The sequence below is a fragment of the Corvus moneduloides genome, chromosome 4 (genome assembly GCF_009650955.1).
Source record: "Corvus moneduloides isolate bCorMon1 chromosome 4, bCorMon1.pri, whole genome shotgun sequence".
NCBI classification, from domain to species: Eukaryota; Metazoa; Chordata; class Aves; order Passeriformes; family Corvidae; genus Corvus; species Corvus moneduloides.
This window is the reverse complement of record NC_045479.1, coordinates 68,776,012-68,800,456: the sequence shown is the minus strand read 5'-3', so window position 1 is coordinate 68,800,456 and position 24,445 is coordinate 68,776,012. Positions and strand designations below refer to the sequence as shown.

The following is a 24,445-nucleotide window of genomic DNA, read 5'->3' as shown; positions in this document are numbered from 1 at the left end:
ACCTTCCAGGAAAATGAAGGAATATATAAATACATTTATTAGGCTTTATTATATTTTCCTTTGGTTTTCCTTGCTTGAGAAGAAAGTTACAGGGCAATCTCTTAGGCAAAGAAATCTAGAGACCTGATGAGACACACTGTGGAATGTCCATTCTTAGTTCACGATTTTTTTGGTACATCTTATTAGTATATTTATTATACAGGGCTTGCTGTACTCAATACTTACGTATTTACCAGATGTGACTACAAAAAAGGGTACTAAAAGGTTATGTAAATTTAAATGTATCTGCATTTTAAGCCTATTACAGCCTAAGATAAAGGCAGAAGTGTTGCACAGTATCTGCTGCAGTTATTACTCATTCTGTAAAAGATATGTCAGTATGTCATTCACTGGACAAACAATACAATTAACAGCTATTTTACTAAAAGCCAAACATCAGCTGCAGAGAAGAGGTCAAAACAAAGAAAAAAAAAATCTTCATTCCTTTAGTATGGTAAGCTAAGCATTAATCACTTATTTAGTTTAAGAAAAAAATCAACACAGTTAGCTGTACATTAAATTAAGAAAATAACTATTTATACCTGAAGATTTTCCAGCATCATTTTATCCAAGGCCTGAATGAAGTCCTCATCCTCTGCACAAGGGACATGCTTCAGTCCTCCTCCTTTAATCATTACTTCCTATTGCAATGGGGAAAAATCATCCATTACATTAGTTTCAGAAATATGAATATTCAGTCTAGAAGTGGCAAATATCCTTATTGCTTCTGTATCATACACAATCAAAAGGTTTATAAAACCAAATTGTTCAAGAAAGAAGTTTTCAGCCTTGATTATTTTCTTGAAAGGCATATTTCCTGATTTATGGTCACTCATAATATGGTCACACAGTTGTGTGTGTGTGTGTGTGTGCAGGTGCATGGACACATTCAAGATGTGGCAACAATACAAATAAAAGTCTCTATCCTTAACACACCTATTTTAACTCAATTTTCCACTAAGTCCATAAAGTTAAACGGTATTTTCAAGACAAAGACTACCTTTCAAGTATTTGGAAAGCAAAACATGACAACAAAACTGTCTGAAGTCAGCACTCCAAAATATTGTTCTATTATGTTCATTATTTCCTTACTATGCAACGCAATTCAAGGTAAACCAGATGAATTCTTTAGTTGCAAATGCTGTAATTTGTCAATCCTAAATTCGTATTTTAGGACTTTTGCACTTTTTAGCTAGCATCTTTTTCTGTTTTGAGAGCCAGTGGAGGGTAATTAGTTTACCTTTCTGTATCCTATCAGTTTGCTACTATTGCTGGCATTATAAAACCATCATTTACACGGTATTTTCCAGTCTAGCTACCTGTGAAAGCTCACAGTCTGGTGAAAACATGTTTTAGTAAAGTTGACAGCATAAATATTTTCAAAAGGTAATAACCAAAGTTTGCAAACATGAAAATAAGCGATAAAATGTATTTGAAAGAATAACAGGAAGTGTCCTTGCTGTATTTTCCCAGATATGAGGAAATATGAGCAGCATTGGCAAAAAACATTCAGTAAAGAAAACCAAAGATGCAAATTCAATTCACTTATTTCCAGCTCAATACATACTGTATTCTCCTCATCGGTTTCATTTTCCTTATTGGAGTCTGTAAGATAATCTGTGTTTTCTTCCTCCTCTTCTTCACCCTCTTCTTCCTCATTGTCAGAGCCCTCCTGAAATATTCAATTTATAACTGATGACTGTTTTAAAACAAGAAGGACAGCTGGTTTCTCAAGCATTTTCTGCACCTTTTCTAAACTCTTCCCATCCAAACTTGCTCAGTTCAGTCTTGGTAAATTTGTTTGTTATGGTTTTTATTTAATGTTTCAGTCTGAACTCACTCAGCTTTACCTGCTAATTTCAGAAATGTACAGCAGAAAATGGAGTAGTGGCTGATACACCAGATGGTTGTGCTGCCACTCAGAGGGAACTCCACAAGCTGGTAAGAACTCATGAAGTTCAAAGAAGGGAAATAAAAAGATCTCCAGAGGTGCCCTCTCCACCCCCCAACTGTTTATGATTCTATTGGTACTAATTTATGGATGAAGGAACAAACCCAGCCAAACTTCAGGACCTTTAGTGCTGAGAGACATATATTGAAACAAAGTTTATTAGTAAATCAACCAGCCTAAGCATATGGAGAAAAACTGTTCTCTATTTCCTTGATGAACTCATTTTCTTGTAACAATACCATTATCATGCCAACTTTGCTGTGTCACAGTGACAAGTCAGAATTTCTACGTACTTGTGGTTTTTTTTATTGGCTCCACCATTTTTGATTCAAAATATTATTAGTACAGTAAACAAGGAAGGTTTTTATGCTCCATAAATCTTTTATTTATTCATATTGCATAGGCATACCCTGAACACCTGTTATCTTTCCTAATGACTGCTTTGACATTTAGTCAATACATTTGCTTCTACAACAGAAAAAGAAAGTCATCTGAAAGTGGTTTTTTTCCATGCCAAAAGCTGAAGGTATCTTTTTGTTGAGAAGCAGCACATACCCCGAGCAAAGTTGTCAGGTTCAAGTCTCTGCCAAAATAAGGAATAAGCCTCGGACACTCAGTTTTCCACACACACAGAACTGGGATGGGAATATCCTCACAGTGCTGACTGGGTTGTGCACACCCACATTTCACCCACTAACTCTGTGACTCAGAAGGGCTTCAGAAACTAACAAGCAATCAAAATCACTTCTTTTACATGAGGCAAGGTAAATGATTAAGTTCACCTCTTCTTCTGGGTCATTTACTTCACTTTCATTTCCAGATTGTTCCTCTGTCTCTGCTCCACCTTCCTCCTCTTCTTCATCCTCTTCCAGATTCTCCCCTTCCGTAATGGAATCTTTGGAATCTTTGTCATTCACAATTCCTGAAATTTGGAAAAAGAGAATGATTTAGAACATCAGAAAACATATAACCACTCAAGTTATACGTGGAAGATCACTTAAAAAGTCCATTGTTACTGAGCACTGAAGCTTCCCATTAGTCATAATATTTGACTTCCGAATGAAACATTTCCCATATAGTTAACTTAGTCATAAAGGGTAATAATGTCCTGTCAGAAAAGGAGGAAAACATTAAAGAGAATGCTTAAAATCTCCCAGACAACAGAAGAAGCTGTGCAAACTGCCTCAGAACATCCTCAAACCGAATGTGGACCCTACTGAAACACGTACCAAAGTCTGAGTCCAAACTACAGAGACTACAAAACCAGCAGAACCCAGAGACATGAAGCCCCTGCAGTCTTCTCTGCAGTACTTCCCCACTACTGTCAACTAACAGTTTTGAAACAACAATTATCTCAGCCTGTAATAAACCTTTATGATTCTCTCCTAATGCTCTGAGGCTGCACTTGAACCTATAAGGATGCAGGTGCCTTTATGAAGTCTCTGGGAAAGCAAAGTCTCTTCTAAAAGCATTACATAGTGTGCTCATCCGCCTTGCTGACATGATTGACAATTCTTACACTTGTGTTTTTAGTTCATTTTGCAGTTTCTCTTCCTGACCTGCTTGTCTTCTGCCCCTCAAGATGTTTTAGTTTACTCTGTCTGTAAAATATCAAACATAAGTATCTCCTTTCTTTCAGTAAGGCATCCTTCAATGTAATACCATTATCTGTACCATTTCCATGGAAGTGAAAAAGAAGTTTTAGCTTTTTTTCAGTGTTTCAGTGTCCAGTCTTAGATACAGATTTCAATCAGAATGTTTTTAAGGACTGAGCATGGTTCTGATTCAGGAAAAAAAATAAGATCTGTTTTTAGAGAAGGACTATAGCAGTATTTAAGTCATCCAATGCAAAAGCCCCAAACTTCCAGCATATGCTATTGTTCTCATACATTCTTTTTTTCCTTTCATTAATTTACAAAGCCACTTAATCCTCCAGAGGGATTGCTGATGTCAGCCTTCTAGCCACTAATTTTTCTAGGACTTTACTGAGGAGTCAACACAGTTACTATGCAGGTTGTCATTCCTTTTTTGACATTACACCAACTGCACTTAAGGTCAGCCATTAGCGTAAAGTTTTGTGAAGCTCCTATTATTTGCAAGAAGTGCTGAGTACCTTTCAAAAGAATATTACAGCTTATATAACTACTTGTATATTTCTTCCTGGTTATCATTTTGAGAACATGAAAGCCATGAATTTAGATCATACCATAGGGGAATTCTAATCTGCTTTTCAGTTACTACATAGGGAATTTCAAGGCATGTCAATTAAATAAACAGCGTATTTTAAAAAAGTTCCTCCTAAAGCAGAAGTTGCAACATTTTATGTAGCTATGAGACACATTCATCCCACTGAATTAAAGGATTATTCTTAAAAATTGAATTTTTCCAAGTAGACGAAGTACTATTAAGGCTCTAATTAACACTTAGTAAGTCTAAAATTTACATATAAAATCTTTTAATGAACAAGGTTGTTTTCAAATAAAAATGGAAGATTAAAAAACAATTCCATTTAACAAGTAATGAGCATGGTAGCATCAAATATTTTCTAAGAATGGATATGTACAAGAGGTTTTAAGGTTACTATGATGGTTACAGTTTTAGATACTCACTAATCAGTATATTTTCAACAGAGCTGTGCTGCCAGCCCAACTGTTTTCTCCTGAAATTAGTGTGCTTCCTATATTTTTCTGATTAAATTAATAGTTTTCTTCCTCATCATTTGCACCATGTGACTGCATAAATTAATACACACACACATACGCTTCTGCTCTCCAGATACTACTATATTAAGAGTATTCATATTGACTATTTTTTATAACATTCAGTACTTCAGAATTATGGAGATTCTGTGTGATATCCATGGTGATTAGAAACATGCAAAGAAGTTACAAAAATATTTCCATCATGAGAATAAAATAATCATAACAATACTTACACCTGCTACCATCAGAAAGAGAAAATTTTAAGAACTACAAGAATTGTAAAAAATACCTAACTTCCCTTGCACATTTTCTTACCCAATTTTATTAAGAATTCTCGTTCCAAGTCTTGCACCTGTCTGACAGCTTCTTCCAGAGAATTGCAGAGTTTTATCTTTGGTCTCAGCAGTTCCAGTGTATCACTGATCATATAGTCTATGTCTATAGGAAAAGGGTGGTCTTTCGTCCAAACATCCAGACTTTTTTTCCACCACACATACCGCTAGAATACAAAATATTCAAGTCAATTATATGCACAGATGTTTATATACCATTTAAGCCATGAAGTTAAAAATGTCACGTTTGTACAGTAGAAAGTGCAAAAGATTTCACATCACTCGTCCCCTATTTCATGCAACTAATTAGATGTTCTTGTATCACTAAAAACTGTTTGATAACACTGGATATCACAAACATTAAGAATGTGCTCCTTCTATCCTGACTACTGTTACAAGTCTGAAGACTGAACAAAAAAAGCCCTGGCAAGAAAGTGCCTTCTCAGGGTAAACTCTTTCTACAAGAGATGAGCACTTAACAACCAGCCAGCTTCCAATTCTCTCCCCCATATATTTTCAAGAAAATTAATTCCCCTGAAGGCATATGACGGGCAAAAGGGGGGGAAACATCACAAAAAAAAAAATCTTTAGACTGCAGCCAGCTTCAAGTGACTTACCCAGTTTGCTTTATAACAAATTCGCATATACCTCTTACATTAACATTGTAAAAAATAAATGCTGATTTTAAGTGAACCTAACAGTAGAACTTGAGAACTAAGGGGCTGCAAAAACTGCATCTGAAAACGAAGTATGAGGACAGAATCTTACTTAAAAGGTGACATGCTCAAGAAGAAGGCCTGCTGAAATTACTAGGTGGAACAGAAATATAATGATGTCTTCCCCAAAACATTTATTTTTGCATTTACAGTGAACAACCTGGTCAAGTGGGAGGTGTCCCTGCCCATGGCAGGGGGTTGGAACAAGGTGATTCTTCAGGTCCCTTCCAACCCAAACCATTCTGAGATACTATATTTCAAAACATCATTTTCCACCTTGCATACAGATGAGGGATTTGATTCCTTAAAGTTTGAAATAAGTTGTTATCACCTTAATTTTTATTTTTTAATCCCCTTGTTTTAGTATAAATTATAGAGAAAAGCAGAAAGAAAAAGAAATTAAATCAGCAAGTTTTAGCATGAATTCAGTGGTCTGGAATTCCTCATTTCAGTGTTTCAACACTCATTATGAAATCTTTTCCCCACTTCATTACATCTATTGAGTCAGAACTTTCTTTGCTTCAACTTGTGCCCATTACCTCTCATCCTTTCACTGTGCATGCCTGAGATGTATCTGACTTCTCTTTCTCTACAAAAACCGTTAGGTGAGGAGAGCAACCTAAAAAATCTTCTCCAGCTGAGCAAACCAGCAGTGTGAGCACTGAGAGCCTCCTGATCATTTTGGTATTACTCGACATACACATCACTTGAAAATAAAACTGCTACCAGACAGACAAGATTCTTAAAATTATAGTGCTAGAGAACAATGAGAGAAATATGTACCAGACTGACTTATATTAGCTTGCTAAAGAATTCTACAGAACTGTATAAGATTTAGAATACCTGAAAATATACAAGGAAGCAATCAAGTTTTCGTTTGCTGGATCCTCTGTCAAAATACTGCCCACAGGTATCGAGGATAGTACAGACGAGTCTGATTCTGAAAAGATGTTCTGGAGGGTCCAGTGGACTAGGACTGCCATCAGGGTTCACACCAAACGAGGTGAAGGAATATAGAGTTCTAAATATTACAGCAGACTCCACCATTCGGTAATTGTAAAGCTCCCCCAAAAACTTAGCACTGCTGATCCGCCGCTGGTTAAACTTTGGTTGATTAACCTTTATCAAAAAAGAACAAGAAAATTCACTCTATCATGCAGACACAATAGAATATTAAAAGACCCAAACCCAACAAACCTTTTGCAAAGAAAAAAGGTGCATTAAAAAATTGATAGAATTGTTTATAATAAAAGATGGTTATTTATGGCTACATACATTATACAAAACTAAACATTAAAAATTAGTTATGAAAGCTGGTTAACTAGTATTTAAGTTCCAATACATTTAGCATACACTCCACCTTAAATCTATGATGACTTTTCATCACTCAGAGAATTAGTGTAATTATAGTATCTATTAAAATATGGACTGGTCTCCAAAGTAACTTGAAGTTGTGTAGATCTGTCTAGACTGTGAAAGAATAAGCTCTATGCCCTTACTATGATAACGGAGGCTAAACAATTGTCTTAAGTAATGTTGTTAGTTTGGTTTTGTTGGGGTTTTTTTGGGTAGGGTTATTCTATTAATTGAAATAAACCTATACAAAGCAAATAACTGAGGTAGAAGGTCATCATAAAAAAAAGAGAATCCAAGGATTCCTTTCTTTAAGCGAGATTATTTTAGTTTTCCTTTCGACATAAATAGATGAATACAGCTAAGCAAGAATACTGGTTGTTTACCTCCATTCCTAGTCGAATATCCTCTAGCACTCCATCCACAACATGAATTCCAACATCTTCCTGGTAAAGGACCAACCCTGCTAAGAGGTTGGCTACACAGTGAATACTATTATATTTCACATTCCAGATGTTGATCATACAGCATATAACATAGTCCTTAACTTCTGCATCCTGCCAAGGCAGCTTGCGCATCTGTCTCAGGACCTAAATCAAATTTCAAGACAAGCTTCACATTTTAGCAGGTAAAATATCATATATGTTCCCTGTCATCCCCCATCTCTCCTGGTTGGGATGAAATCCCTGCCTGCAAACAACCTCGTTCTCCCTTCCAGGCATTCTCCAGACCTGCAGTGGCTATGGAAGACTTTATGTACATAACCCAACTGCTGTCCTCAAGCTACTATCAAGGTGTCCAAGGCTGTTCCATAATTTCCTTGCTCTTACTGTCAGTATTTAACTGAAGCCTTTTTTCTCTTACTCTCCCATCACAATGTACAAAACACAACGACTTTCATCTCATTTCCCTTTGTTCAGCACTTGATGCTGTTGAGAACACAGGTCCACAACTGGAGCTTCTACGTCTTCCAATAAAAGAAATGAAACCATCTTAATCATTGATACAAAAATGATCCCTCTTCCTTGCAACTGAAAAAACCATAACCCTCCCCAAACCTTTTCCAAAGATACTACTACACCACTTTCAGTAAAAACTGTATTAAAGATTTGAAAGGATTTACCTTCTCTGTGGTGACCTTGGAGAGATCCTTGTAAAGAAGCTTACGGATATATTCCTGTAAGGGAGGACGTTTTTTCTTCACAGTTTTTTCAGCTGGAGGGGGATTACAGTAGTAATAGGCATTTTCTACCATTGTAACGTAGCGTGCATCAAGATGCATTGCTTGTTTTTTCCTCATCATTTGTTCCTGGAAACAAATGCAAATGACCACTGAGAGATGCTGACATACCATATTTTCAAGTCAAAGACTTTTAGAGTTACATTTGGGATACAGTAAATAAGAAAGGTTGCAGAAAAGTAAGTTAAAAGCTTGGGTAGAGAGAAAAAAGGACAAAGTACGTATATATGGGTCTGTGTTGCCCTTTCCATGGTCATTTTTCTTTATGATCCCTATTTTTATAATGGTTCACCTGTGGTAAAAAAGGTTTCAGAAAAGTATTTAAAATTTAACTCAAAATCTTAATGCTACTGTTCAGATAAATGGTTGATAAGATTACAAGCAACTCCGTTTAAAACATTATTTAACTAGAGTTTACAAAGTAGCTCAAATACTGATGTCTTTGCACAAACACAGTGAATCATCATAAGACTGGCAATCTACTTTTTACATCAGCATGTAACTTGAGAGGTTTTGATGGTTTTGTATGAATTTCCAAAGGTTTAGACAACAGAATTTTCCTTATTCCATGCTCCATTGCTGCTGTTTACCCAAGCAGAATCGACTGCAAGAAACAGCATCTACCATAAAGTAATGTTTCAGGAAAAAGCAGATGAGTCAACACTAATTACTGTGCTTAATTGTCAGGACTGTACTGCTTTTCCTCACTTAATACAATCTTTTCTCCATACTTCATTTTAGATATGTAAGCTAAGGTTTATTTTGTGGGGTTTAAAAATTTCTTTTATCTAAAAATTCTGTACGAGAACTGAAATAGCAGTTCTAAGCTGCTGGTTTTCACAGTGGAGGAGGAGCTTAATTCCATTATTAAATACTTTTTAATATGCAACTGCGTATTCATAGCTATATAGGTGTAATTCTGTAAGTTGCATTAAATTTTTATGTACATCATATGATCCTATCTATTCTAAATCACTCTATGGTGGTTCATCAGGAAACTGCACTTCTTTGAACTTTAACATTTACTAGAGATAGGCTACACAGTAATTTATAACTTCAAACAGATAAACAAAATTAACATGTAAGTACTGTTTCATCCCATCCCCCCCCCCCATGTTAGTATATCCATTCATGCAGTCCAGTAAACTAAACAAGAGTTTAAACCTCCTTTCATTATAGGTGAGGAAGCAGTATTTTTCATGCTGGTGGACTTTCCACTAAAGTCGAATAATTTAAAATTTTTTTTGTAAGGCAGTGATTCAGTTCAACTGAAATGCCAATGTATTCAAACAACTCCTTAACCCTGAGTTTGAGCTGCTAATTCAGTGGGGAAGAGTAGCTGTGTGTAACATAGTAACCCAACAAATAATGTCACTTTCTTCCTGGATTTTAGTCATCTATCACCAGGAAGGTCTCCATTTGACACCAACTGTAAGGCATTTCATTCTTAACCTTTTCCACAACACAAATGGTCTTTCCTTTGATTCCCTGAGACTGTTCCTTTCCAAATGGGAAATTTCTGTCAGTAGCAGTACATTTTCCTACAGGCACCTAACAGATGCACAGCACTTAACGACTGAGTACATAAATTGTTTTATGTGGGGAAAAGCCACTTAGAGCGGAAAATTCTGAAACCTTCCCATGACATGTATGTTAATTGTTACCTTTGAAAATTTTTCACCTTTTCTAGATAGATCAGGAGAAAATACACCTTTGCTACCTTAAAGACATTTATGACACTATACTATAAACTGAAAATTAAGTGGGCCGAAGTGAAACAGAACAGAGAACATGGCAGAAAGGCTTGCAAATAACATTTAAAAATCCCTAAACCTACATAATTTGTATACTTCCCTGTTATAAAAAGTTGTACATTATACTGTAAATAATAGTTTATAATTAAAATGTTTCTTCCCAGAAGAGACAATAGGCACTACCTGAAGTCTCAACACCACTGTAATTTATTGGGTTTTGAGCAGTCCTGAGCATGTATTCTAACTGTAAGTGGACTGTATTAGTCTTAATCTCTAGTCTATTAAAAATCCTCAGCATTTCAAGAAACTGTTTCAGTCGTTTTTCAGTTAAGGCAGGAAAAAGAAATCATAACAATACATTGTCTATAGTAACAAAAACCTTCTTGCAATTCAGAAGAAAAAAGCAAGACCTGAGGTCTAAAGTGTTTTAAGCTCATCAACTACTTTGGGTCTTCATTTTACTAGGCTAAAATGAAGAACTACACAGGTAAAGCATTACATTTGAAGATTAGGTTCCCATTTTTCCTCTGATAAAAACAGACCATGAACAACATTAAAAGTATCCAGGTTAAAATATTAAAACTGTTTGGATTTTTCTTCTTGGTGAGTGACAAAATCTCTCTGCATGTAACATATACTGCAGAATCATTTCAAAAGAAAATCTGGTGACCATTAAGAAGAAATAAGTAATTAATCAAAACCTAAGCATCATGAAAACTCCAATTTAGGAAAGCATTTCAGCATGACTGACATTTAAACATCAGATCATAGTGAGATACTGAAACTGTTCAGCTTCTCCTTCCCTTCACTACCTGCACTGCTCTGCCCTGCTACTCGTTCCGACAGTTCAAAACGAAAATTTCTAACTTCCTGAAGCACATTATTGCTATAGTGAATTAACAAAGCTCTACATGAACTGCATTTACTTTGCCACAGCCTCTGCCTGTACAAACATCTCCCACAGTTTCAACATCACCTATAAAAGGAGTCACACCAAGAAGGAAGCCACCGTGTTGCTTAAGTTCTGTATATTTACCAACACAAGTGATCTGGCCCTAAAGCTTAAGACAATTGTCTAAGTTAAATGGTTAAAAATGCATCAGGAGGCTTTTAATACCAAAATTTCAAGTATTCTTTTAGCAAGACCACAAAAGCATAATACAAGAATTTGACATTTTAACATGATAATATTACATAAACTTAGATCATGATGAAGCTGATCTTCCTTTCAAAGCTCCAATTCAAATAATCCAATTCAAGTAATTCATTTATCAACAGACAAACCCTAAAGCCAATCTAGTTTTACATTAGTATTACAAATTTCATAAAGGACACTCAATTTGAAAGATTTGCCCAGAAGACAATTACGAGAAATAAACAGTCCTAATAAAAGAAGAATCTCTAAATAATTGACAAAATATTAAGTAGTTCCACAAAACCAGGATACGATCACTAAATGTTTCTCTAGAAAAAGTTACTTAGTGCCACTAAATTTGTGATGCTCTTACAGAACACTTGACTTCTCAATAATTAATTTTCTCTTAATTACTTTTAAAATCCATTCTTAACTATGACTTTCTTCCACACCAGGACAAAGCAACATTGTCTTTAATACAAACATGCAGCTGTTTGGAATCTTATTACGAAATACATCATCAGCAGTAAAGATTAACACCAATAATTATTTAGAGGATCAACAGGCTTTAATTCTGCCCATAAGAGTCACTGAGTAGATCAGCTTTACAATTGCTTAGATTTTTACCACAAGATTGTAATCAGCTTGCTTTGGGAGAAATCTTTTCCACAGTTCACACCAACCTGTACCATAAGACTATGATTCAATTTGTGTAAGACTATTTAAGTCAAAATTAATCTCTGTAGGTTTTTAGGGGAATGTGAGAAAACACAGCTATTAAGATGGGATGCAGAATATAAACCTATTTAGCCTATTTTACATCTTAAATAGATATTCCGAACTTATTTGCCATCTTCCACCTTCTCCTGGTTCCTCAATGCATAAGAAAAGTCTATTTATCCAAAACCTTGTGAGGCTTTAAGCCTCAGTAATTCAAACAGTGTTTGGTTTGTCTTACACTTCACAGTTAAGCCATGTTTAGCATTCATCCAGCAGATTCCAGAAATCCAGCTAACAATAAGCATTTTTGTAGTGCATAACACTAAAAGCAGTCGGTTACAAAAACAGCTCTGGTAAAAGCATTTAATTTTTCCTTATTTCTAAAATTTCTATTAACTACCAAAAAGTAATAGCAATGAGTAAAATGTCTTTTAAAGATAATGGAACAGTGTTTTTAGGGGAAAAATACTTGGTTATGGAAAGGAATATATTTCACAATACAACATATCAGCTGGCAAATCTTTAGAAAATCGAGACTCAAACCTTTCAAGATACAAAGTACACTACTACAAAAAGCAAGAGCCAAGGAACTGGCAGTTAATTTGCCCATCTCTTTCCTCTCATGATTGTACCACCTCAACAGATGTTCTGACACTCAAAGAGGTTCAGAGAAAAACAGTATTTTGTGGAAAAGAAATTGTACAACAATATACCCAGGTATGCAACTGCTGCTCCATTAACTATAGCACGAGAAGAGACACTACTGGTTTAAGAGAAAGTGAATCTATCTATCTTTGAAGGTCTTCTTCAACTATGTCTGACTCTGTCTCTTACCTTGGACACAGTTTTAGGATTGTCTCTCAAGTCAGTAAATACATGATTCAGTTCCTGTTACTTTTAAGTCTTTGCCAGTACTTCCCCAGACTTACAGATCCCAATTCTAATCTTACTTTAATTCCCAATCTCTATTTCTAAAACTGCTTCTCTTAGTGTCTTTATCATAAACTTTTTCTTCACATTTAGAACCTTAGATCATTATACAGGGCATAGGAACCACCTCTTGCACAAACATCTTCACCTCCAGTTGAAATCATGTCTGGCTCCACTCTACTATTTTTCCCCTCAAACAGTACTTCAGGCATGTTCAGGTACAGCTACAGTATTCTTTCAACCTCATCCTCTGGGTTTTCCCTCTCTTTGAATTACTAGTTCTTGCATTTCAAAAGCAAGAGCTTTTTACTTCAGAAATTTAATTCCTTTTTTTACATTTTCTTTCAAGTCATGAAGAGATTTTTAGGTCAACTGGAGTTCTCGAGAATAGTTTCAAAAAGAAGTAATTGCTTTAAGTCAGGACATGACATCCTCCCCATAAGACAACAAGTTTTCTCTTACCAAAAGAACACTAGTTCTTAAGTGAGATTCTGGTGATCTGAAGAGGAATCTTCCACAGGTTTCCAGCAAGGTACATGCCATTTCAATATGGTGATGAGAGAAGTCTGACAGAAGCATCTGGTATGTATTTAAATAAAAGCACAGCTTGTTAAACATCTTTTTCAGCTGCAGAAAACATTCAACAGTATCTACCAGACTGGACAGTATGATGGTGTTCTAAATTCTTTACAGAATAAATGAAAATGGATTTCACTGATCAGATGTTAGGATTGGTGAGGCCCTGGCACAGATTGCCCAAAGAAATTGTGGATGCCCCGTCCCTGGAAGTGTTCAAGGCCAGATTGGATGGAGCTCTGAGCAACCAGGTCTAGGAGGAAGGTGTCCCTGCCCAAGGCAGGGGGTTGCAACCAGGTATCTTTAAGGTCCTAACCAGCCCAAACCATTCTATGAACATTCAAAAGATTAATGCCATTTTTAAATTCTTGTAAGAACAGTCTATGGACCCCAAATTCAGGCTTCAGAAAAACAGGATGCTTTGAAAGACTGGCATAAAAACCCCACCTAAACTACCCAATAAAACTGCACAAGGGCACAGTAACCTCAGAGCACACCCAACTGCACTGTTTTAAGTTAAGCAATAACTATAATACAGCTTTGCATTTTACAGCTTTTTATACACAAGAGAAGTGAAATTGTGAGTGATTATGATTTTTTTAGGAATTCAGCTTTGATATCTAACAAGTCAATAAACAGAAACTTTTCACACAGAAAGTGATCTTAAGCTGCGAGTCTCAAGCACCCTTTATTAAAGGCACTTTTATTTTTTAAAACCTATTTTTAATTGGCAACTTGACAACAAAGTTTGAATGTTTATCATGCAGGCAAAGTGAAATGATGTGCCTAGAGATTAACACTTTCCAAAGATGTTTTGTCCCTCAACAAACAAAAGCACCTGCTAAAACGGCATGAAAGCCTCTCCTTGCATCATTGAAATGCTTTTTGCCTCCAGTCCCTCTCCCTTACTGTTATTTTCTCCACAAAAACATTCATTGAAATCAAGAAAATGAAACTTTTGCAATGTACAGCAGATTAATAAGTATCAATGTCTGCCATATTAACCAATAAAAGGATTAGCAGTTTGGTTACATCCAAATGTAGAAGTTTATTTTAATATATCCCTCCCATTAGAAGAGGTAAAACATTTTAACTTCTATAGCAGCTACAGAAGTCTCCTTATAAACAGTAGCCACAGACACTAGGGTTTAAAACATCCCATGTAATGAATTCAGACAACATCAGCAGCAGGTAAGTGAAGGGGAGTAGTATGGGGACACATTATCATACACAGGAGTACAGGACTACCACAACACCAACCTTTAAACAGTGGAGAGTATCGTTTTTGGAGAACATCTTAAACTTGGTAAGCTCACCAATAAATCTCACAGTTTTATTCTTTGTTTCAATGTTGATCTGGTCCTTTTTTCTTACCTAAAAAACAACCAAAAAATTGATTGTAGGCCCTCAAAAACACCCACTTCTTCTAAATTACTTTGATCTGAACATGCACAAAATACACTTGGGAATTCAGTAGTGCTTGCTATCAGTTTGGTTCCTCAAGCTCCACCTTTACTTCTCACTGGGTTTCCTAAAACTCTCCCTATAATCTTGTTTCTTCAGAACACTTTGAATTCTCTTCCCCATATCCCCACTCCCCAAAACAGTTAATTCCTGTAACGTATCTACAGCCATAGACCCTCCTCCTTTGCCACAGTGAAGTAGCGATAAAGTACTCTAGATTCTGTATTTTCAGAATCAGTAAGAACTCTCTATGGGAATAGGGCCACTTGCACTGTCCTCAAGGAAATATTAAACACGGATGGCTTTTCAAGTCAGATTTAGTAATGTGCAGAATTTTTCTTTTAAAATTACTGACATTCAGCATAAATTTAGGAATGAAACACAAATATATATCTATGTCCAAACACAATCCACAAAATAGAAAATTGTATTTCCCCAAAAGAAAGAGGTTTTTCTGAGAAAGTTAACTTTACATAGTTAAGATTCAAGTAAGTCTGAGCAAACTATACACATTTTTAATGTCAATATTAGAAAAAAAATTGAAACCTGTGCCACAGAACTCAGAAAATGGTGAAGGAATCACTGCTGTGCACCATAACAAGTTTGATTACAACACTTAAAAAAAAGTAAAGGAAACAACACTGAAAAATACATCTGTGTGGAAAATTTCTATGGATGAAAATTGTAAAATCTAATTTGAATTAAATACTGTATGACAACAGCAATCACTACAATACTAGCCTTCTAGTGGGAAATGTTGAAACAGGTCAGGTCTCATTTTAAAAGCAAGTTATTAAATTATAGAAAACTCTTAACGCAGATGGAACACAGTTTCTAATTTTTGTAACTTCTGTTGTAACTGTTGTACAGTTCATTTATATAAATACACAAGCATATATGGAAAGTTGCAAAAACTTCTCTTTTTCAAAGACTTATAATAACAAAAACTTATTTTTTCTAGAACTGCTGACCTGACAGAAAAATATTCACTGAATTTTCAAAGTATTATCTACACAACAAAAAAAGGGGTTTTTTCCCCCAAAGGATAACTTATGAGATTGGTTAACCTGAATGTAAAATCTAAACCACCAGAACATACATGGAATCTGAAATCCCCTTTCAGCATGGAACAGAGATCCTCTGCTACATCAGACATACAGGGATGCAATGTGGCAACCAGTCTTGCATAAAATGGTAGCAAATCCAATCTACAAAGGAGAGGATAAAATAGACAATTTATAGACAAAAATGTATTTATGTGTACAAATATGGGTACCATTTTAATTGTGAAAAGAATCAATATACTGATAGAACTACACACATGCAATTTTTTTGGCCCACTTCAGACAGCAATATAATTTAAAAATAATACAAGAAAGTAAAAAACCATATCCTGTTGGAATACTTCATAGTTAATTTCCTTTTTAACTACTGCCATAGGTAAAATGCTAAATACCACCAACTACAGAATTTGACCTTCAATAAATTACCAAACAGAAAGAAAATTCAGATCCATCTCAACATGCAAAAAAAAGGTTCTTACAGACAAGGCCATGGGTTATTGCAATGTATTAATATTTTTTCTGAAAAGCAGCAGACATAACCAGGGAGGTAGAGTATATCTTTACTTTTAAGGTGGGAAACTTCTAAATGAATGTAGTAGTTATTACATAAAACAAAGATGAGCAGAGGTGATGTGGCCACCCTTTTCCCCAAAACTCTGCTAGTACTCCCACAAATGGTAGTATTTCCAAGTTTGCTATAGAATTTCCTTAGTTCATTTTCTCTTTCCTTAATTACATGCCTTCACACCCATTTCCTTTGCACATTTATGCAAACCAGCTGTGTATATATCAGTTTTAAATGCAGAGAAACCAACTGCACTCTGAGGCCTCATAATATCATTTAACAAGCTGAAGGAAGTATTTTCGGTTTATTTTCAGAATGTTAAGTTAATGCAGTAAACAGATGAACTCTAGAACAAGCCAAAGTTTTTAAGCGGAGAGAAACATCCTAAATTTACATGCTTCTACTGAGAAATTGCCTGTAAGGGAAAATGTATCTTGAGTTTATGAAGGATTAAGGTTTTCCCTACTGCTCAGGAAAGGAAAAGACAAAAAATGCTGACAAAAAAAAATCCAAAAGCACGGTTGATACACAGAGCTTGTACTGGCATAAAGCATCAAGATGAAAACCCCAAAACAAAGCATCCACAACTGCCTCCTTTCTTCTTTCTGCTTCTATGTCACTGGAGCCCATTTCCAAGACATTTAATACCTACTTACAGAAAAAGAGACAATTATGTATTTAAATTGTGGATTAGAAGCATCAGAATATACTCCCCCCAAAAAACACAACTAGGCAGCCTCCTGATAACACACAAGACTCCTGGTGAAACATTGTGGGTATCTCAGTTACCTATTTAACAGTTTTTATCTCTTTTGTTAATCAATAACTGAAGCAGTATTTACATTTTTCAAGCTTGTTGGAGCACACAGTCAAGGCTGACTACCCACAGCAAATTACTACCATGTTATTAAGCATTTAGCCATTAACTTTGAGGGAAGTGAAATTATCACTACTTCACACACACCCACAAAAGCTAAACTAAGAGAGGACTGTGGCTGAACTAAGAGGGTGTATTTAACTGAGGGGATTTCTGTATGGCAACTCTTTTAAGACAAATACCAGAAAGCTTTATTCTGGTCTCAACAAGTACCTGCCTGCTGAGAGCTAATAATTTCATCTCTGTAAACTGAGCATACCTGGGGGAAAATTAAAGTCTTAGAGTACATTGTTGTTATTCTCTTACAGGACACAAAAGGTTTCTTCATGGGGAAGCATACTAAGACTGGGTATTTCTAAATAGATGAAATATAATAAGGAAAAACCTTGGGTTAATTACGCTGAAATTGGCAGTCAGAGATTGAGTTAGTTCCCTCTCAGGGGAGACAAAAATTCATGTTCAGCAGTGGAGACATTCCAGTATCAGTGGCACCATCTACTGGTACGTCCAGTGCTTTGTTTCCCCCAGAAGCATTTATTTCTCTTGAGAAGGGGGGAAGAACTTAACTAAACCCCCACAAACCCCCACAGTATTGCTTTCTCTTCCTGCTCTTTTGCATTATGAAGCAAGATCTGGCATCAGGGATGAGTCAGTCACTCTGAAGTCCATGTTAAGCACCCTGAATATACACCACCACAGTAAAAAGCACCACTTCTGATCACTGCCACTTAGACTACATACCATGGACTGAAGCCTAATCAGCTCTGGATCTCAGGGTCACATGAGCTGCACATCCGTAGAAGCTCTAAGAGCATATATTTTTTCTACCATTTCAGATGTCAATTTATTAAAAAAAACCCCAAAAAAAGCCAATCATAAATCAACCCACACAAAAACTTTTCTCCAAGTCCTAATTGCTATCTCTCCAAAATGGATGCATCCAGAATTTTATGCCCAGGAAGAGTGAAGGGGGCATTTTGCGCATTTCCTAATTTCTGTGATTCTACAAGAAAGACAGCTTAAAGAATGGAGCAATGGAGCCAGGACTCTTGCCTCCCAAGCATAATCATAATGGATAAAAGCAGTGCCTTCACAGGGCCTGAACAGGTACCAAGTGCCACCCACATTGCTCAGTGGGAAGAGAAGGATGCTGTGGAATTGGAATGTTACCAGGGAAGCACTTTTGTCTTTTATTTCTTTGCCAGGACATAAAACTCCTTGATCTCAAGCACATCCCTCAATTTATCCTCAACTGAAACAGGCCACGGAAACACTGATAAGTCAAGTTCAACTGAACAAAAAGGACCTTGCTGCAGAGAAGTCTCAGGATGAAAAGCTGACAGTAAATACACAGGAGGCTTGCAGCTTTTGAGTTAAAATGTGCACAGCTATTTAACATTTAAGAAGCAGCTAACTCCTGAGTTATGAACCAATAATAACACTAAAAACTTCTATGTGAACAACTGATCTCTTACTGCTTGTAAACTTGCAACTTCACAGATCACCATAGATGGCAACATCAAAACATACCAGAAGCCACAACAGCCCCTATATACTGCTTAACATTTGTCTAGAATTGTTTAGAATTTAAAGCCTAAGAAAAGATTTCAGACTTCTCATGGTGAAGTAAACAAAAAAAAGTTACAGAATTGCAAAACTAAATAACTGTGTGTACAGGAAGATAATGCAGTTAGACAGCAAGAACCACACAAAAGTCCTAAAGCTGTGAGCAGTATGGGTTAAATCACTGTCTACAGTTCTGGATTAAAAGGCTAATATTTAGTTTTAAATCAATCCTCCAATGCAAATGCGAAAGCCACTCATACTGGCATTGAAAAATCTTTTTAAAAGGCCTTCTGTTCTATTGGGTTGGAGGTTCAAATCACAGCTGAAAATGTAAATGTGATCCATTCATCTGTATTCAACAGAGCAGGGTAAAGATGCACTCTAACACTGATCTACAGTGAGTTGAGGAAGAAATGGCCTTTTTTGTCAAATTAAGTTTTCTGTCTTGAAGAATCCTAATTTGTCCCAATCTATCCAACCCTAGTGGTAGCAATAAAGCTCCCTGGCAACACTACATAACGACCTTGATTTCACAGTGTCTGTGTTACTCTTCAAACACAAAACCAGTTTTACACTTTCTTGGTAAAACTGTCATGCCTGCACATTTCCCAAAACTGATCTCAGGAGAAGAAACAGAACTTATTCTGTTATTGAAATACCTCATTATGGCTGCAAAGAAAGCAGCTAAACATAGACAGCATTAGTTGATACGCTTGGAAACAAAATGCTTTTGGAAAACATACTGCTTTATCTCCAACCTCAAGGACATTGTTCCTCTGAAGCTTTCACAAAAAACCCTCCTCAGAAACATAACCATAACAAGCTTTCTTCTCCTACAATATCCTGGAGAGATATTGCAAAAATTCCTGGATTAGGAAAAACAAGCATGGAACAACAATAATGGAAGGTAAAGCCGTATCATTATGGCTCAGTGCAGAGATACGCAGAGCAAAATCATCGCTAATGCACAGTACACAAAGCCTTGGAGCAGTGTGTTATAGAATATATAGAATTTTCTACATCAGAAAGGATTTTAAATGTTGATTTGAAGACACACAGCAGAACTGCTCTTTTACCAACTGCAGCAATACAGTTTACTTAAATATTGGGATAGGTTGCCCTTTCAAATTGTCTGCATCTATGGGCAATTCAGCTGGTATTTACATTCCAACTGCTTGTGTTCAGAACAAGCAGCTCAGTCAACATCCTGATTCTCCAGCTGAGTCTCCCAGAGACGGGGTCACCAATGCAGGCAGATAAACACAACTGAACTTAAGATCTTAAAAGAATCAAGGTAGCTTAAGTATTCGTTAGTCAAGCAGGTCCCAGAGCAGACAGCAGGAAAAGGAATTAAAAAAGAATTGTACATCAAATGTTAATACTTCTTAATATTAGGAATAATTCATATTTATAATTAAGGATCAACAGTGAGAAGATCAGCTGAGCCATTCACTTCAGTGTTAGTTCCAACTACTGGAGACCAGAAACGTCACAAAAGTAGCAGCTCCTCAAGGCAACCCCACTATCTATCGTGCTCTGTTGATTTCTGTGAGAAAAGTTAGTATTTTTAAGACTATTACTTTTAATACAGATCTGTAGGGCAATGGAATTACCACTGGGAAGACAATAAATCAATGGCAGTGTGGAGACTATACACATTTCTATGAGTTTCTTAACTGTGTTCGTAGTACTGCCTGGTCTGAGATACTAATTTTTTGATAGTGCAATACATCAGGAATGTAACTTTTGCTTTCATGCCATCCATGAAATCACACTGCTGAATTTACAAGCCATCATGCTGTTCTGTCTGAAAGGACCTCCTTTTGCTGTGCACATTTACGAGTTCCTCAGGAGCATTGTCATCTAGCCCAATTTAGCAGATTATGCGAAGAGAATAATGGATTTTCAAAGAGGTTCCTCCTTCCAAACTACACTGTGCTCTAACTGTCCACAGGCTCTAACACAAAAAAAGTGCAACTTGTCCTGAATTAAATAAATCCTCCCTTTTTGGTATCAGGTAGGTTTTGCTGTTGTTTTCACAGTTAAAAAAAAGTAATGAAAAGAGATCTGCTATAAACACCAAGTACCAGAAAAAAAAAGAAATTCCTTATTAAAAACCATAGTTTTTGGCAAAATATTGTGGTGTGGATCATTGATCCTAAGTATTTCTTTGGTGCTTCAGTATAAGCCACTCCAGAAGTGCACATCAGGAATAAACAAAAGCAACTTGGAATACACACTGGTTTTAAAAAATACATGCAGATGCTAAATTAAATAACAAATGGGTGGATCTAGCTTGTTCCCCTTCCGTTCTTACCTTTGTCTAGGAACTATGAAAAGTGCTCGTACCAGTTTTCTTCTGTTGGCTTTCGTATTCATATTCATGCAAAAATCCATTGCTGCCTATAAAGAGGAAAGTTAATGCAGTACTTCCCCTTTAATAGAGTGGATTTTAATTAAAGCAACAGAAAATGGTTTTTAAACATGGCTTTTATAGAGCTATTTCTATCACATGCAGCTGCTTTAAAAATAACCATAAAGAAAAATCTTCAGTTTTGGCTGGAACTGACATAGTTAGAAAACATGTCCACTGAGAGGAATACAGACTGATTAAAAATTAATTCAGCTACTGCCAGACTCCAAAGCGTAAAATGCTTATTTCTTATCTATCTGATCTTGCTTTATGGCTTTTAAGATGGAAAAAACTAAAATTATGACTGTACCTTGTCTATGAGGTCTCTGTTGACACAATTTGGAAGCTGCTGAAGAAAAGCATCTACTATGAGTTTTAAATGAGATCCAGTACTGGCTTCTTCATCCTCTTGTTCTAACAGAGAGAAATAAACAAGCAGCACACATCTTTAAGCTATAAGATATAATCATTTATGAAGATATTTCCCAAACAGTGCATTTGTAATGTTTAGTTGTTAAGTATTCACCCCCATTATTATAAACACGAATATAAAATTCTGATTTCCTGACATCAGCTATGAAGATCTCACCAGATCAATACCCCTACTGTTATCTTCTAATTGCAAAACCTGTGGCATGCTTCAGAAATTTTCCAGACTCTCCTCTATGAATTTGGCACTTAACACCAGATTTTGCTTTTCCCACTATTTGGTACCACGAAAAGAAACCTTTGATTTCTTAAGAAAAATTCTTAAGAAACACAGTGCTGCTGTTTCCCCATGTCAAACGAACACAGCTACACTTTTAGAGGTGCCAAGGTGCCAAGGTGCCATTTGCAGCCCTTCACACATAATTAGAGGTTAGAATTGTTAAATCATGCTACGTAAAGCCATAACATAAGAAAAGTCTTTACCAATTCAAAAGGTAGAGCTGAATCTTAGATTTCAAGGAAAGTTAGAAACAGAAAATATTTTATTAGCACCCTAAGCACATTTGATGAGAAAAGTAATTTATGCACTGAAGTCTACATTCCTTTTTGTAGTCACTTTTCAGGCAACTGCCTTTACATTTGCTTACTTTTAAAAACTATGTGAAGGAATCAGTAACTTTCACTACATAAACAGCTTTAAAATAATTTTCACTTGTATCTGTATGACTTGTTACAAAAACATTCATCACAATCCTAGCAGTTTCTAGCAACTAGTTTCATAAATAAATAAATAAATTCCCCTGAATGCACTCAACAATCTACAAACTAAAACAATCAAGTTCAAAAAAATAAATCAGGAAGAAAAAGAATTCTTAAAACCAATTCTTTTTACCTTGCTCATCAAGAAGCTTCTTTGTAAGATCTTCTGCCTCATCTCCACAGTCCAACTCCAGTGCATCATCATTAATATCCAGGTTCTCCAGCTCCAATTCCAGGTCCTCATTCCCACCTGCTTCCTTATTATCTTTGGCATCTTTTGAATCTGTTTACAAGTTTAGTAGAAATACCAAATAAATACTAATAAATTGTTAAAGATACACAGTCATGATTAGAATACAGGAAGATTAATGCTGCTAAACCTGCATCTCTTTAGTGTCTTAATGGGAAATCTTTTACACAGATGAAGGAGAAAAAGGAAAAAGCAGAACAGGAGGAAGGTGTTGAAGAAATAACATGCTATTATAAAAGGTCACATAAAAATTATTACTTTCCTTGAAAATAGTATCTGAATCTGATAAAGATTCAGAAAAGAATAGTTAATATTTTTCTCGGACCATGACACTGGTCCAACACTGAACATTTTTCCAAGAGATTACTACCTACAGAATTTTACTGTTCTTTCAGGCCTCCTTCCAATCCCATTTCCAGACAATGCTTCATTTAAAAAAAAAATTTCAAGGCAGATAACCTTATTAAAATTCTAAAAATTTTCAAAGCAGAGTGTGACAACTTCTAAACAGTGCACACATCATATGGAAATATAGACTCACAAACAAGTAACATATTTAGGATCACAGACAAAATTAGTCTGGAATGGACTTCAGTGATATCTCCAGTTCAACCTTTTGGTCAAAGTGGATGAACACTATTCATACCAGATTTCTCAGGTATTTCTCCAGTTGTTTTAAAATATTAACACAAAGATTCCAGTCTCCCTGGGCAAGCTGCTCCAGTATCTAAAGATCCTTACAGGGAAATTTCAGAATTATCCAAACATCCGTCTTCTCTTACACCTTGAGACAGGGATGGTGACTTTTTATCTCATTGTACCTAAAGTCTGCACATGCCTGGTTGTGAATTGAGGGCTGTGTCAGAAGTGAGGAACCACCCAGGTCTTTTAAGCTAGTGAAATTTTATGCTGACAAAGTCACCTACCATTAAGTAAGAAAGTAACAGTGAAAAAAACCCCAAACACTAACATCTGCAAAAAAGGGAAAACTTCCCATTTCTCACAGAAAAGTTTGTGTTTACTCACACTGGTTAACCTCCAAGTACTTGAAATTTAAAATTCTAACAGTATTAAAATGCATTTACTTTTTCTCTTCCTTAATAACCAGATATAATCCCTACCCCATCTAGTTTATTCCCTAAAAATTCATCCAAACTGGTGTACTGTCCTGATTACCACAAATTATTTCATTGGAGACTCATTACTTCCATCAAGTTTGTTTATCTGATGGACAAGATATGTTAAAGAAAATATTGATCAAGCATCCTACCTCTTGATTCATCTTTGTTGGAATCCTTGTTCTGGGAATATTTTTCATTATCTTTAAACAAAATTGCTGGCACAAAAGCCTTCAAGTCAATGAGATTCTCATAGAAGTTTCTAGCATCTTCATCTTCCCAGATACCCCCCTCCAAGTCATATTCTCCAGGCTTTCCTGGTGTGAAAATATCAATACCAGGTCCATGCTCTGCAAAAACAGTGAAACCATAAGAAAATTATTTACACAAACTTACAATCTTCTATGAGGAAGCACCTTAGAGATTAAGAGTCCTTTTAGGAAAGAGTTAAGCTATTTATTACTACCTCTGTTTTCACTTAAATACTGCAAT

The 24,445-nt window shown here is 35.9% G+C and overlaps 1 protein-coding gene across 2 annotated transcripts in view; it reads right to left on the bottom strand.

Annotated features, from left to right (window-relative positions):
• UPF2 (UPF2 regulator of nonsense mediated mRNA decay) overlaps positions 1–24,445 on the bottom strand; it is a 52,988-nt gene that overhangs the window by 16,023 nt on the left and 12,520 nt on the right. For both annotated transcript variants that reach the window (XM_032106316.1, XM_032106317.1), the window contains exons 5-18: positions 24,106–24,303; positions 22,719–22,868; positions 21,708–21,811; positions 21,302–21,387; positions 16,012–16,120; positions 14,709–14,822; positions 13,335–13,451; positions 8,217–8,402; positions 7,480–7,683; positions 6,584–6,859; positions 5,008–5,191; positions 2,773–2,912; positions 1,607–1,711; positions 582–680 (exon numbers count right to left, since the gene is read on the bottom strand). In XM_032106316.1, coding sequence (XP_031962207.1) covers positions 582–680; positions 1,607–1,711; positions 2,773–2,912; positions 5,008–5,191; positions 6,584–6,859; positions 7,480–7,683; positions 8,217–8,402; positions 13,335–13,451; positions 14,709–14,822; positions 16,012–16,120; positions 21,302–21,387; positions 21,708–21,811; positions 22,719–22,868; positions 24,106–24,303 — 2,072 coding nt within the window. The remainder of the gene's footprint in view (positions 1–581; positions 681–1,606; positions 1,712–2,772; positions 2,913–5,007; positions 5,192–6,583; positions 6,860–7,479; positions 7,684–8,216; positions 8,403–13,334; positions 13,452–14,708; positions 14,823–16,011; positions 16,121–21,301; positions 21,388–21,707; positions 21,812–22,718; positions 22,869–24,105; positions 24,304–24,445) is intronic.